The following is a 15,359-nucleotide window of genomic DNA, read 5'->3' on the forward strand; positions in this document are numbered from 1 at the left end:
CATGTTCCAACACCCCATGTTCCCACACCCCATGTTCCGACACCCCCATGTACCGACACCCCCATGTTCCGACACCCAATGTTCCGACACCCCATGTTCCGACACTCCATGTTCCGACACCCCTATGTTTCGATTTTCCTATGTTCCGAAACCCCTAAGTTCCGACATCCCTACATGTATGTCCCGACACCCCCTCCCTAAATACAGGGGTGTTGGAAGGTTGGGGTGTGGACCATAGGGCTGTCGGAACATAGCGATGTCTCTCTTACAGACGTAATGCTGCAAGTCTGGCTTTACTCTAAAACTTACTATCATTGCTACATCCACGGTTGATGCTCTGATAAGTTTGTATCGCCTATTTGGAACCGTCTCAGCTTGGTCACGACTTGTCATTGAAACCATTTCTTCTTCCACATTCCAGACCTTGCCAACTTTGTGTAATGATTTATTGCATATCAGGTACATTTGCAAGCTCATGGTCTGATATAGAAAAATATTGTCAGTGCCTCGATGTTATAAGCCGTAAGTTATGATTGCAATATCTATCTTTCAGAGTGCCTGCCAATTCCTGGGAATTTCAGCCTGAGCAGCAGACTTGCAATGCTGCCGAATCCGCTTGGCCAGGCGACATTCGAGGACGTACAGAATTCCTCTGTGGCAAAACTGCTCAACAGTCCGAACGCCAACCCACCTGCACTGGCAAATAGAGTCCACCCCGAGTTCAGAGAATTTGCCTCTACGGTCATCTTCCCACGATGCAATGTCTCCGGAGAGAACAACACTGACTGCTTTTCTTCCGGAAATGTAGACAACACGACTTCATGCACGTGAGTAAAAATGCGTCAGTCAGTGGCATTGAGATTCTCACCGCAATTTACGTAATTTCACTGACTTTGATTTTTTTGGCGGGATATTTTACAATGGCATTGCCTTCAATGATATCTGGTCTTTCATACTAAGAACAATTGTAAGATATGTATTGATTTATCATCTTGTTGTAGGCTCAAAAAGATGTGCAAGGTTAGATATTTCGCATCTTGCAAATATTGTACTCCCATCGGCCTGTAATAAGTTAGATTTCATCTCAATATGACTTCTAGGGGCACACAACTGCTGCCATGCCGTTCGTGGTGTGAAGAAGTCCTCAACACGGCTGGTGACGGGATAAAGAACCTGCTGTATGGATGTGACTTGTTCCCTCCGCCACAACATGGCTGTTGGAATCCTGAACCGGAGACAGCCTTTTTAGGACTGAACTATGAGGGTAAGCAGTGTATTCAATGCTCTCCACTGCAAATAACATTTGAGATTGTCACTTGAATTTTACCAATTCCATTGCCCTGCATATTCAGCTTGCAACTATGCATAACTAGTATGTATTTTAATGTAAACATCATGTGATTGGGTACAAGTATCATTTCCCTACCTGTTATGTTAGCTTTTGGGCAGTGACGGATGTTTGATTTCAGCATATCCATCAAATTCACTATACACATTCAGCTGCTGATAAACAGTCCTTTCTCTTCCCCAGTTTGCTACCACGGCAGTGGCATGAACTACCGTGGGACAGGAAGTACAACTATATCCGGGGCAGACTGCCTACAGTGGTCCGTTGCGCAAGGTGGATTCTACACGACCGACTACCCCTGGGCTAACCTGGTAAACAACTACTGCCGCAACCCGGCCGGTCTCGAGCGGCCATTTTGCATGACGGAAGATGGCGGCCAGGAGGAATGCGACCTCATTCCGTGCAGTAAGTTGTCTGGTCAAGATGAGAGACATACTGTGACCCTTAGGAAGATATCATAGGTCCCAAATAAAGCTCATTCTTCTGTAATGTTTTGCCATCAACCCTCATTGCTAGCTGAAAACTTTCTGTTATTGCAAATCATTGAATTTATGATTGATTTTCGTTGCCTTTGATAACTTGATGTTACACCCAGATACCGACCTTGGCTGCTTGGACATTGGTCCTCCAAACTACGGCAACAGAAGCCCTGGGAAGAAGTTTTACTACGTGGGAGAAAGGGTCGCGTTCACCTGCAATGAAGGGTATAAGCTCCCGTCCGGGTATCCCAGGGAAATGAGATGCATTGAAGGAGGCACCTGGCAATATGACAAGCCCACTTGTTCAGGTGATTGCTTCAAGCACTATGGCCTTTAAAAACACATACATTATACATCAGAATCACGACAAAAGACTATCAGACATAGTATAGTAATTCGGTCTAATGATTATCGGGCATGTACCTTTTCCCGTTCTTAGTCAATATGAAGTCAAGACTGAAAAAGGAGCTACTCGAAGGATACAGCGCAGATCTGGCACCTGAGGACAACATCGTCATCGGCTTCGCTGGTTCTGTGGAACAGATCGTCGACTTGGTAAGTCACTTTATTTTCGCCGGGACTTGATTTTGCGATAGGAGGGGAAAGGTTATCAGAGTGTTTTAAGTTCGCGGCTGAAACAGATCTGAAGCAGAATGAAAACGCATACTCGAGGTGTCAGGTTTTGTGATGGAGCAAAATGATAAACCAACAGCGAAGGTTTCAAGATTTACAATATTATCTGTTGCACATTTGAAATCCTTTTTAGTTCCAAGAAAGCTCACTGAAGACTAAATTCATGCCGTCATTCTTATTTCAGGATGAAAAGAAGGAGCAGCTCGTTGCGTCTGTGGTCATGAAGCTCGTAAGTTGGTACAGTTATGACAACTTTAGGGCAGCACGTGTTTGGTAAAAATACTGTACATTATCATTTCATCCTCTAAAGGCTTATATCCCTTTCATTATATGGCCTCAGCAAGTAGATCATATGGATGACATCCACGCGCGCATTGGTTTTCGCCTGATTTTGGAAAACAAAGAACAAATTTGCTGCTTTCCCGCAATGCCTTGAGTGAAGTTGTAGAAGTGGTTGCACTCAGAGTGAGTGAAGTTGAAGTGATTCAAGGCTGCCACACCAGTGGCGCTTTCTGGAATCCTAAAAGGAAACCCAAGCAACATTAGGCACCAAAAATCTGATTTTGAAAGTCAATTTATTTTGTAATTTTTATACATGATTAGTTCAAACAACACTTATCATAATGTATGGCGACATTCATCATGCAAAAATACAACGTCGTTGTGATGTGAGAACCCATTGAAAATCATCGCCGGAGTTTTTGTAGGCTCGCGAAACTAAGGGAATTACCGTACGGCACGTTTTTGCGCGGTTTTTAAATGCTCAAAGTATGAAGTTCTTACGCAAATGTGCTAAATAGTGTTTGTAAATGTCACTACCATAAAGATTTCAGCATTACTCTTTTATTTCCATATTTGGGCCTTAATATTGCTTTGGTTGCCTTTAAAAAACAGGAATAGCAGACTCACTTGATGGCTGTGACACCATGTTTTGTCACTTCAATTCTTGTCTTACAACGTAACGTTCATAGTCTTAATTGTGATAATTTAGGCGTCTTACTTTTTAGCATCTTCTTTTTTTTCATTCTCAGAGTCTGCAGAGATTGTCATCCATAAAAGTTTTACTTCTTGTGGCCTTAATTTCTTCTCCGCAAGAAAATTTTTATTTTTCCAGACATGGGAGGACAGTCGACTGAAATGGGATCCAAAATACTACGATGGTACTGAGGCATTCAGCACTCTGGGTGACAGAATTTGGACCCCAGCAATGACCCTCAAGAGAAAGTACGTCGTCTCTTTTTTCACCAGTCCAATTAAGATTACCGGGGTAATGAATTCTTGTATTAAATCACCTGTTTCATAATTGCAATAAATGATTTTTTTTAATGGCGGAAACAAAGTTCGGACATTCCCTTTGTGAAAAGTCGAACCTACCAGTCTGGTCTTACGCGGCTTTTATTGAACTTAAAAAAATTGGTATGTTCCGACTTAGTAGGTTGCCGGCTATGCAAACATATAAATAAACAAACAAATAAACCAACAAATAAACAAAATAGATAATAGAGAACAGCCATAACACCTCGAACACTGAAAGTCGGCGACGATCATGATATATTGTAACAGTATGAGACAACTTTTAAAAGAAAAAATTGTCAGAAAGCTATCGCCATTTGATCAATCTAACTTCTAAGACAAATTTCTTGTTTGTTTACTTCACAGTGCCGATTCTTTGTACCACGGGCTGGAAAAGGGTGTGCCTGTAGGGATCAGCAGCAATGGTACCGTAACTTGGACGGTAGAAACCCTGACCACCACCGTGTGCGATGCAGACCCCTTCTACTTCCCGGCAGACACAATGGAATGTGAAATTTGCTTCTCCGCAACCTCAGAAATCGACCAAACCATACGTAAGGCTTTCAAAACATCTATGAAAGTATATTGATACCAATTAGTTTGTTTGACGAGGGCAGTTCTATAATAATTTCCTTCTTCCGGTTATTGTTGGAGACGAAATTTCGTGTTATATACAAAAATGTCGCAATATGTCACCTGGTTGTTTTCATTTCTTAACTCGTGACAGTTTTCCACAGACGTGTTTTAGAGAAACAAAACTTATCACAAGTATCAAAAGACAGATGATTGTGCAAAATTTCGCTCATCTCAGTCCTGAATGGACGTCTCCATAGGACCCTGATGACCACTGTACATTCAGCTGGCTCCATTATCACACCGTACAATAGCAAATGTAAAAGTTGGAGTTTAGAAATAAAGATAATCCTAACTCTTTTTAGTTATGACATGTATCATACAATCATGCGATATTTCTGTGCTGCAATGTTCAACTTCACCATGTATGTACAAACACCTAAAGTCTATTATAATTGTCTAATGCGGTAATTCTTTCATAGACAATTCTACACTGCAGCTGGTCATACACAGCATGTTAGCAGGACTGGGGAATTCCGGCACTTTGTGCTTTGTGGCACACTCGCATAGCTTTGGAGGTCTACTTAGACACATATAACATCATTAAGAATCGTAATCTTTCCAATGATATATGATACTACACAATTAATAAAGTGAAATTGAAGATGTGATTGATCGATTTCAATTTTCCTAAATTTTGTGTTAGGTGCATTTCAATCATAGATGTTAGATGTCTGGTATGTACTTTCTCATTGTCATGAATAATTTTTGATGATAATTTGTTGTTTTGATATGTTTATCACAGAATGCGGAGACGGCATCTCTACAGAAGGCGAGACCAACATCAATACTGTCGATGGTCATTTTTTTTGTTTTGATATATTGAACACAGGATGTGAAGACGAGACCAACAGCCCCTGTAACGTCTCTCCCGCTGCAAAAGATGAAGGCGAGTGGTATCGGAAGGACAAGATCTTTGCAAGAGACGACAAGGAGGCGTGCTTCACTCTTCAGCTGGAGAGGATCCCCCTGTTCCACATCGCCACGACTGTCGGGCCCTGCTTCATCCTGGTGGTGCTGATGATCATCACCTTCGTCATGCCCATAGACAGGGGAGACCGGATCTCCTTCGGAGTGACCATCCAACTCTCCATGGTCGTGTCTCTCGTGTTTGTCACGGAGGTACTTCCTGTCAAGGGAGCGCTGCCATTTTTCGGTAAGTTAAGATAGGTAAAGCAAGTTGTTTTCATGGATTGTTTTTTTTTACAAATATTTTGAATAGATCAGGTTTAACTTAGTGAATTAATGGTTCACAACGTTTTTAAGCCCAACCAATGCTTTTCATCTGCCTGCATTTTGGTGGACCGTTTGGTGAAAAACGCTGGTTGACGGTGTACAAAGAACTTTATTATCCACTGGTTTTCAATTGGATGGAAACAAAAGCAGTTTGTAATTCTACTCCTTCGGCATTCTATAAACTGTTTACTATGTGTAATGTTACAGCCATGCTGATTGTCGTGTGCATGGCGCTGATGGGACTCTTCCTCTTCTTTATCATGGGCATCATCAAGCTCCACGACAAGGAGGGGAGCCTGCCTCCGGCCTCGAAGGCTTTCTTTCTCCGCTACACGGCAAAGTACGTGCTCACGTTCGTAAAGATAGCTTAGACTGAAAAGGGAATACATCGCTAAAATGGGGAAATTCAATTTGAAGATCACATACATTGAGGATTGATCTTTGGTATTACACAGCATGGTTTGCTGTACAGTTAGATAGGTAGAGTACTGGCCAATGGAGACCATAGACATGCCCTGGGAATTCCGAACAAGAAGTGCCCCCCTCCCATGCTGTGTATTTTGCATATGTTTTGCTATCTTTGTTGTAATTTGCTATTCAGTCGAAGCACGTACATTGTATATTTTATATCATTTTCTAAATTGTTGATCATTCACAAGCTGCCTGCTGGTATCTAATCCATTGATTGTGACTACTGTGAGAGGTTTTACCAGCACATGCCCAGATGAACTTTCATTTCATATCCTTCCCGTTAATGTTTTCTTAAGGATGCTCCTGCTGGGAGACCTCACAAAGAAGAAGCGTCCAAGCGACGATGGAGAAACCAGCGACACCGCCATGGAGCTGACCTTCGACGCAGAAGACGCCTGGACATCCAGGACATACAGCCCCACACTCGCGCTTCCGGCCACGACTGAGCCAACTGCCAGGAAGCAGTCCAACGTCAAAGGCAGTCCCGGGCTTTCCGTGCGTTCCGCTGTTGTCTCCAAGCCAACCGCCCAGCCTACTGCAGCTCCGGAGGCCTCCGTTTCTGCCAGCCTGCTGACGCTGGTCTCCAGTGTGAAGGAGCAGACCAATGTCATGAGGGAGCTTGCCAATGCAGTAAACAACCAGACACAGGGGCTGACCACTGCGGTGAACAGCCAGACACAGGAGATGAGGACCGAGATGAGGGAGCTGGCCAAGCTGATGAAGAAGGAGGAGGAGGATCCGGAGGTGTCCGATTACACCCTTCTGGCCAAGGTGCTGGACAGGCTGTGTCTTGTCCTGTACGTCATCAGTATCATTGTAGCCGTGCCCACCACCATGTATCTGGGCAAGTAAAGATCTGGTTTGGATTAGAATCTGGTTTTGATGGTGTCACAGTCAACGCACCCAGACAAGCTGCAACAGCCTTTTTTAAAGTTCATGTTTCATAGTTCGAGGTTAAAACCTGCTGTTCAACAAATCTTGCTCAGGGTCACTGACGAAAAGTAGTGGATGCTACTTGAAACGTCTGACCGTTTCCAAAATAATATCCAGTTGCTTGGGTAACTGTTATTTGGCGTTTTTTATCCCATGTTCTAGATGATGAATGCTTGTCTAAGAATTTGGATCTAGCTTCACTTGTGCAAAGTAAGTTAGTAACAGTTGTGTTTTATTCTTTTCAGTTTCAGTTTATGTACTTAGTCATGTATTTAACCTGGAAAACGTTTTGCCTAAAGGTGTTTTCAATGTGTACTGGGTGGAAAGCCTGGTGTAACAGTCGCGTTTTCTGTTCAGTTTCTGTTTATTTAGTTGTTTATCTAACCAGGAAAGACACATTGCCTAATTTGTTTTGTGTAATGGGGGCAGACGCTGAAAATAGATAGTTAAAAAATATCTACTTCTAAATATCCTGTACCTCATGTCTAAGCTGAACAGTTTAGAACACCGAGTCTGTCTACTGATGTTTTCTTGACATCTTCCACTTCATAGACATAGATTATAACGATGATGATTGGCATGAGTTATTACATGATACATTATTGTCGACAAATGTATTTACAGGCTGAATGTCAGACTAAGAGTTTGGAAACACACAATGTCAGTTGAAGTATCGAGCTGTTACATCTAGGCTCTGAACTGTTCTTAATCTGTGTGATAACATTGGCATCAATAAAAATATATTATTACAAATTTAGAAAGGAAACATTGATTGAGAAAACAGATACATCAGAGACCTACTCAAGGATATTCGAGGAAAAATTTCGGACTTGATCAGACAGTTTAATTCAGCATTGATAATTATGTTTTTAATCTGTGTACAAACAGTATATTGATGGAACTATGCTGTTGTTTTCTATCCTGAAATGTCATTTTATCATATGTGCTCTATAACTGATAAGGCTGGCCCACAAAACCCAACTCGTTCCTGTACAAGAACAATACCACCGTTTTGTGAGCAGGAACAATTTTACTTATTGTCAGGTGCAATTATTTCATCATGCAATGGAAATACCAGTAGGTGGAACCTAAGGGGGGGGGGTCATGTTTGAGCGTGTATTTGGCGCCTTGTATTGTGTATTGAATATGGCGCAGTTAAATAAATGCTTCCTTTTCAACTTGCTATCGTTTGAGAATCTAACACGCAATATGTACATTTAGAAGGGTTATATCACCAATAAATGGAAAGTAGAGGAATTATCTGTGGAGTTCAATTATTGCCTCATTTGGTCTGCTTTTATCCCCGACAATACCGACCTGTTTACAGGTGTGTTCGCTGATATATCATAGAAATAAAACAAAGGCGTGTAAGTCAGTCTGCAGTTCAAAGAATCATTAAACATATCCATCGTGGTTTATAAGCAGTTATGTGGATACATCCATGAAAATTACTACCTGTGGCCTAACTGCATATTTCTGAGCTTCACTGTGCGCTTCAGGTCATGTCACGGTCAGGTGAAGGCCGATTGTGACAGTGGACAGAAGCCAAGGGCTGCAGTACTTGCACCCGTCACTGGGTGGCGCGTTGGCAGCACCGTGGTACCGTCAGGTATAGTGGTGTGTACCTAAACCCGTGTTCAGGTTAAGGTTCAGGTCCGGATTCAGATCCAGGGGTGTAGGTTCAGGTCCGGACTTATAACTCCGGACCTGAACCCATGGCATATATGTGCTAAAATATTTTTTTCCTGTTACAAAAATAGCTTACATGCCATTTTAAAACTATGTATGCGAAATAATATACAGTCAGTAGTAAACACAAAAGTTAAGTTATAAAACACAAAAAACAGCAATATTTTTATGTTTTTTTCAATGCAAATTTCACGATCTAAGGAATGTTTATGCTGGCTTAAGACAAAAAGGGAGTATAACTCTACATAAGCGTGAGATTTTTTGTTTGAAGTCCGAACTTGTTTCCAGACGTTTAGGTTTCTTTGGACTTGAACCCAAACGTTAGGTCCAGTCCGGATCAGGTCCGCATCCCGATTTTTAAGATGTATAGAGGCGAGCTAAAGATATATAATGAATCTACACATTGGGAGTCTTGTCACGCTTCACATCATTAGGAACTGTGCATGTTTCCACCATTTTTGAACTTAGCAGCAGTGAGGGCTTTGAAGTTCCTCACCAAAGTCAGCATTACATGTCGCACGGGTCAGTTCTGTCACAGAGGGATTCATTATTTCTGAAGATGTTATGGACGACCGAGCTGGAAAGTCAATCCTCAAGAAAATACTTAACGTACTTCTAGCATTCTGATAGTCTCCTTCTGAAGTACATGTGGGAAGTACTGTATATTGTGAAATTTACCATTTAAAAAAATGAGGGCTCAGAATTATGTGCCAGTCATAATACATTACCCTCCCGCCATGTGTACAAATGTACATGTGTCCTTGCCCTTGGACAAGTAAAAGTCACTGAACTCCACCAAAATCTGATAATAGCCACTGCGTATACATTTTGTGAAATAACTACATGTAAATAAACATGTCCGGTGCGGGTGTTGCCGCAACTTTGTTTCGTATTTGTTTTGTTTGTTCGCATAACTGGTAGATAAAGGCTGGATAAATGTAAACTATAGGCTTCAGTTTGCTGCTGGCAGCCGTGCAGTGCACATCAGTGGAGGCCTGCCTGAGACAGTTTACCAAGTACAAGTTACTCTTCAACTTGTGTTTGAAATAACAACAGATATCAGAAATGAAAGTCTTGATATTCATCAAGAAGGACACTTAGCCCAGAAATAAGATAATGACAACAATTGCTTGTGATTTAGTTTGAGACATTGGCTGGCAGTTCTGTGTACAGTTCTACAGAGCCCCAGTCTATACTGGTTTCTTAGACTACAAGGTAGACACCAAAATTACAAGTCATATTTCTAGACACACAAATACCAAAGCTAATGTGGGGAAGACATTTTCAAATTGGAAACGGAGTTACAGTTAGATATTCTGACCCTATATTCGGACAGGGTTGATTTGAAACTTTGAACAAGGCTGATTTTTCAAAACCTGGAAGTTGTAGATAGTATTGTCTTGATTATCCAAGGGCTCTTATCTGATTGAAACCTCCTTGGATTATGTAACTTTCTTAGAGTTATCTGAGCCATTCTGCATGGTTTGATAATGTTCCTTTGAAAACCAGTACAGAATTTTTTTGAATTTATTTTAATTACAAGTATTTAATAAGCCCAGATATCACATTATTTGAAAACATGTCGGTAGTGAAGAGTGAATCCTTCGGGCACAGTGGAGTGTGAGGGAGCCTGCGGAGTACGTCAAAGTATGCGGAATTCAAAGACAAAGTAAAGGTAGCGTCACATTCATAACAAAGCTGTTCATCGGGACATGTATCATATATCAAGTACTTCAGATTTTAAGACGCTCAATGCCACAGATAGATTTGACTATACATTTAAATGCAACAGCCCATACAATGTTAAAATAGGCAAATATTTAAAAGATTGTTTTGTTATTAGAAAATATAGTGGTACTCAAAATTAGCCCAACTTTAATAATGTAAAACATAAGATACTTATTTTGTTGTAGTCAATAGTTTCATTCCATACTTATGTCTTGTTCTATGTTTACTGTTGTTGCCATACTTTGTACCTGCTACAATAGTCGCGCAATAAGGTTCTTCTATATCAATTAGGTATCAATAAAGAAATCTCCTGTTTGAAAAGAGCCGTGTTGGTTAACTGCAGATCTCGAAATCCAATCAAAAAGAACATCTAGGCTATTTCAACTGTCCTTCGCATCTTAATCTGTTGGGGAGGGGTGTATTCTGGGCTAGCTTACAATATACCCGGGTATATTCTGGGCTAGGCCAGATTATACCCGGGTATATTTTGGGCTAGGCCAGATTATACCCGGGTATATTTTGGGCTAGGCCAGATTATACCCGGGTATATTTTGGTCTAGGCCAGATTATACCCGGGTATATTCTGGACTAGCCCAGACTATACCCCGGGGTATATTCTGGCCTAGCCCAGATTATACACCCGGGGTATAGTCTGGCCCAGGGGGGTATAATCTGGCCTAGCCCAGATTATACCCCCGGGGTATAATCTGGCCTAGCACAGAATATACCCGGGTATATTCTGGACAGGGGTATATTCTGGCCCACTACACCGGTACACGGTACCCACCCCTTGCACTCAGTTGTATGTGTCAGTCCAGTACATGTAGTCAGACGTTCACAACGCCGACGTGGCAGGAGAGACGCCGTGCGGCTAGTTTGAATTACTGCAGGTTAGCAAGTGCACAATGGGTGCGATTCAATCACGTTTTACTAAGGGGCGCTTTTGATCCATGTGGCAAAATGCATTGTACAAGTAATAGTTTGTCTCAACTGGGCGTTGTGTGCCTCGGAAGTAAAGAACCTGAGCTCAAATGTGTAGGCTTAATTCCTTTTCAAACATGGGATGGATCAAGCACATGTACAAAACTGTTTATTGATCCTGAAGAATGCGACAGTAGTCGTCGAAAATTCGATCCGTGAATACCTTTGTGTTGGAAGAACGTTTAGCACTGTATTATAAAACCGTTTGGATTTGTTTAATTTCTCATGGTTACTGGTCCTCACTCTCTAGCCGTTAAGCGGACGCACGCCTCCCGTCAACTCAAATTAGGTCAAGGACATTTGAACTTCGACTTTGGCGAGAGGGAACCTTGAACAGTACCGAAATCAATTTTGTTGCCCCAGTGGACGGCATATTCAGCGAGTTGAAGTCAATTCATCGATGGATAGACAGTTTCAAAGATATAGATATTTCACACGTTGAAAAGGAAATTGACAGGCAAATAGACGAAGAGACCATTGTATTTGTTCAATGTCTTCTTGTGTCATAAATTAGGTTTTAACGTTGTATGTGGTATGCCTTGAGAAAGGGACAATATACAGGAAATGTTCAATCGACCCCTTCTATTGCTACAATGCGACGGACACATAATATTTCTGACTTGATACCCCACTTTTATTTTTTGCAAATGTTTTGAATATTATCATTCTTCATTATTAATAGTCGTAGTTTCGAAAACAAAGTCAAATATTCAAACCCCCTTGCGAGCCTTTCGCAAATTCCCCATTCCCGAAAAGACAGAAATTTTGGCAGTTTGACGGCCGTTTTAGCCACTTTTCAGGGGGCGGCCGGGAGCGGTACTGCAGATTAGGCTATGATAGCGTTTGTAGTCCCGACTTTTAAAATATGAAAATATAACAAATCGTAGGCTTTAAGCTTCTGAAAACTTTCTCAAAGATGTCCATACGTGTTTATATACCTCCAGAATGACCTTAAAAACACTAGTTGACAAAAAAGGGTTGATTTAGGCGCCGCGCGAGGAGCCCATGTAACACCATGTCCGCCCGTCGAAGCGCCCCCTACATTCATGTATACGTCATATATCATACGTTATAAGTAGGTTAAGGATAATTGAGGACATCATCTGTTTTACCTTAACAATTTTGTCCATTTATACAACTGTTCATCTACTTATATTGGGTAATGGACTGTCAGAGAAGCCCGGCCGTCACTCAGAAAACATTACGATCGTTCACCCCAACATCTGCTTGGAGATTAAGTTGGGTTTCAGAAGTGTTCTGTAGTTCTTCATCTTCTTTTTTACTGCTTAGCCTCATATCTGAGATTATCAGCAGTTGCGCATGGGTTAGATATAACACAAGTGCCCGATACAAATAAAACGAAGGGAAAATAAAGGAAAGGCGCTGACTAGTTTGACTTAATTGTTGTATGTTTACTGGGAGCTGATGAAGTATGTAATCACTTAGTATGAGGAACGTCGACGTCATCTCAAAGTGCTCAATAGAAGTTCTTCAGAGCTCCACTCTAGAATACAAAATGAAGAGTGTTACCAAACAGTGTCAGATATACGAACAGTAGCCAACACCCAGAATAAAAACATCCAGAGCATTTTATGAGGCTTGAAACTTGAATTAAAAAACTCAAATTTCTAGTCATTCCTACACATAGTAAGTTTCAATAACACTATACCATTACATATCGATTTTAAAGGAGCAAAGATGCAATGTCGTTGTGTGGTGAGAACTGATAGAAAATCCAAGCCCTAATAGACTGATCCTGACTGTCCATCGCAATTAGCGGTTCGACCAATGAGAGAGTGACTCCATGTCCGTCAAATATTTGCATTTTTATGTTTTAATTTTGCATTGCTACGTTTTGACGGAGGTGGGCGGGGCTATGGTATCGGTCTATTGCGCTAGGCGCGTGAATCTATAGCGATCACCGTGTAGCTTATTTTTGTGCCGCTTTTGAGCACTTTTGATATCAAATTATGACACAAATGTGGTAAACAGTGGCATTAAATGTCAATTTCATAAAGATTACAGCAACTAGAATATTTCCAGTTTTCAAGCCTCATAAAATTCTCTGGGTGCCTTGATAGGACCTTCTATTAAACTACGAATTTTGGGAGCGGTTACAGCAATATATGGTAATGAATGGTATATCATTTTTGGGATCATTGATATAACATTTGGAAATGGATTCACTTCAATGTCTGTTGCTTCTGTCACAAAAGCAGTTAAACTTGTATTCCCAATTCACCAGTCACAATACACACCTTTGAAATCGAAACCTTAATCTTACTTCCAATTCCGGTTAACGTTACTACCCTGGTGGATAAAACAACGGCAAGAGCAAAATTAATTCCTCTAAGCTATTTCACAAAACATGACAAGAATCCCATAGCGGCATAGCGTTTTATTAAATTAACGGATATGAATTATGAGAACTTACCTTGAAATCTTGAAATATTAATGTTGTAATACATCTTTGTCAAGGGTCTATAACATCAAAGCTTGTTAAGTGGGGGAAAACTTAATTCTACTGACAGCTAAATTTCAAATTAGTTTAGATTATATGTATGCTACATATAAACAATTTGTCTTCCAGTAACGTTAGCGTTATGCTACTGTACTAGGTTTGCTGTTTTTGACCGTTAAAAACCGTTATTAACGGTTATAGTAACCTGAGAGAGGTCAGAAACAATCTTGTTTTGATCGATGAGTCCTGTTCTCCGGTTAAAGCCTGACAAATTGACGCATTGATCATAAATCTAGCTTATGTAATCTCCCGTCATGTCCCTTATTTCTTACTACAAACAATTTGCGTTTGTTCGTGTCAGTTCTAATGCGTAGCTCTCGTAAAAGTTAACTCGATCACTTGTTACGAGCGGGAAAATGGCTGTTTTCTGTCTGATATGTGTCTCGAAATGGTCAGAGAAACGATGAACGTAAAACTGAGTCTAAGATCGCATTTCCCAAAGCCTCGCTTTGTCGATACCAGGGATCGATCTCAAGCGGAAACGGTCGTTTGGAGGCACGGACACTTGATAGAGGTGCGATTTGTGTGCTCGGTAAATTCAAAGTCAATCAAGAACAAAGCCCCTAAAACAGAGTTTAAACGGTTTCTTGTTGGGGGTAGTACTCTAGGGTGCGTTTGATTTGGCGGGAATCGATTCGAGACGACCACATCTAGACAAGATGGCGGACCTGGGACTTGTCTGGATTTAGAATACATTTCAAGTTGTTCACCTATGTATTACTAAATCTAAAGCAAGATACATTCTTTTAAGTTGGTGGTTTTGTGAAAGTGGTGTAACGTTACAAAATGTACGTATATACATGGAACGCTTTACCTGACTTTGGTCTTCTTCGTTTGATCTTTTTCGTTTTCACTTTGGGAGTGGGACTTATAAAAAAATATAGTAGAAGGCATATATGACATCGTTTAAGTCGATCAGTATCATTGTCTATTCTATCTTAGCAACTTTATAAGACGTTGACGATCTTTTATGAAACTATGGGATAGCGTTACCATTACTGTTCATACATCACGCAAAACCAAATTATCTGCCAGTACATCTTGACATTTCCTTATGTAGATAATCTAAAATGTGTGGTTCATTTGCGTAATTTCTCCAATCAACGAAAGACTCAACTTTGGCAATTTGGTGGTCGTTTTGTGAATTTTTCCCCAGCGGTCAGCCCTAGTACTACAGAATCGGCTCTTGCAGGGTGCAGTGTGAAGACTCAACGGAAAGTTATTAGCCTGGGTGCCATCCTATTTCTACCGGGGCTCCTTCATTCGCTACCCCCAAAAAAGAGGGTAGCGAGTGTAGGAGCCCCGGTAGAAATAGGATGGCACCCAGGCTAGAAAGTTATACCCAGTATGTAAAAATATAGATCATAGATATCAAATGGACATTCTACAGTTGAATGTGATTTCTTTTTCATGA

At 41.0% G+C, this 15,359-nt stretch overlaps 1 protein-coding gene across 1 annotated transcript; it reads left to right on the forward strand.

The window, feature by feature from the left end:
• Positions 1–1,542: 1,542 nt before the first annotated feature.
• LOC136422219 (acetylcholine receptor subunit beta-like) lies at positions 1,543–8,275 on the forward strand. Its single transcript, XM_066409864.1, has 9 exons — positions 1,543–1,753; positions 1,944–2,135; positions 2,267–2,382; positions 2,645–2,689; positions 3,575–3,684; positions 4,120–4,307; positions 5,219–5,542; positions 5,830–5,962; positions 6,390–8,275. Exons 1-9 carry the CDS (start codon positions 1,552–1,554, stop codon positions 6,943–6,945), a joined length of 1,866 nt encoding a protein of 621 aa, XP_066265961.1. The 5' UTR covers positions 1,543–1,551; the 3' UTR covers positions 6,946–8,275.
• The last annotated feature ends 7,084 nt before the right edge of the window (positions 8,276–15,359 follow it).

Source organism: Branchiostoma lanceolatum, chromosome 16 (genome assembly GCF_035083965.1).
Source record: "Branchiostoma lanceolatum isolate klBraLanc5 chromosome 16, klBraLanc5.hap2, whole genome shotgun sequence".
Lineage (NCBI taxonomy): Eukaryota > Metazoa > Chordata > Leptocardii > Amphioxiformes > Branchiostomatidae > Branchiostoma > Branchiostoma lanceolatum.

What these genes read in the sequence shown, in the direction of transcription:
- LOC136422219 (XM_066409864.1), top strand. Translation starts at nt 1,552, where the DNA reads ATGAACTACCGTGGGACAGGAAGTACAACTATATCCGGGGCAGACTGC. An exon ending in TGGAACAGATCGTCGACTTG is followed by an intron (nt 2,383 to 2,644) that starts GTAAGTCACTTT and finishes TTCTTATTTCAG; the next exon opens with GATGAAAAGAAGGAGCAGCT. An exon ending in AGAAATCGACCAAACCATAC is followed by an intron (nt 4,308 to 5,218) that starts GTAAGGCTTTCA and finishes TATTGAACACAG; the next exon opens with GATGTGAAGACGAGACCAAC.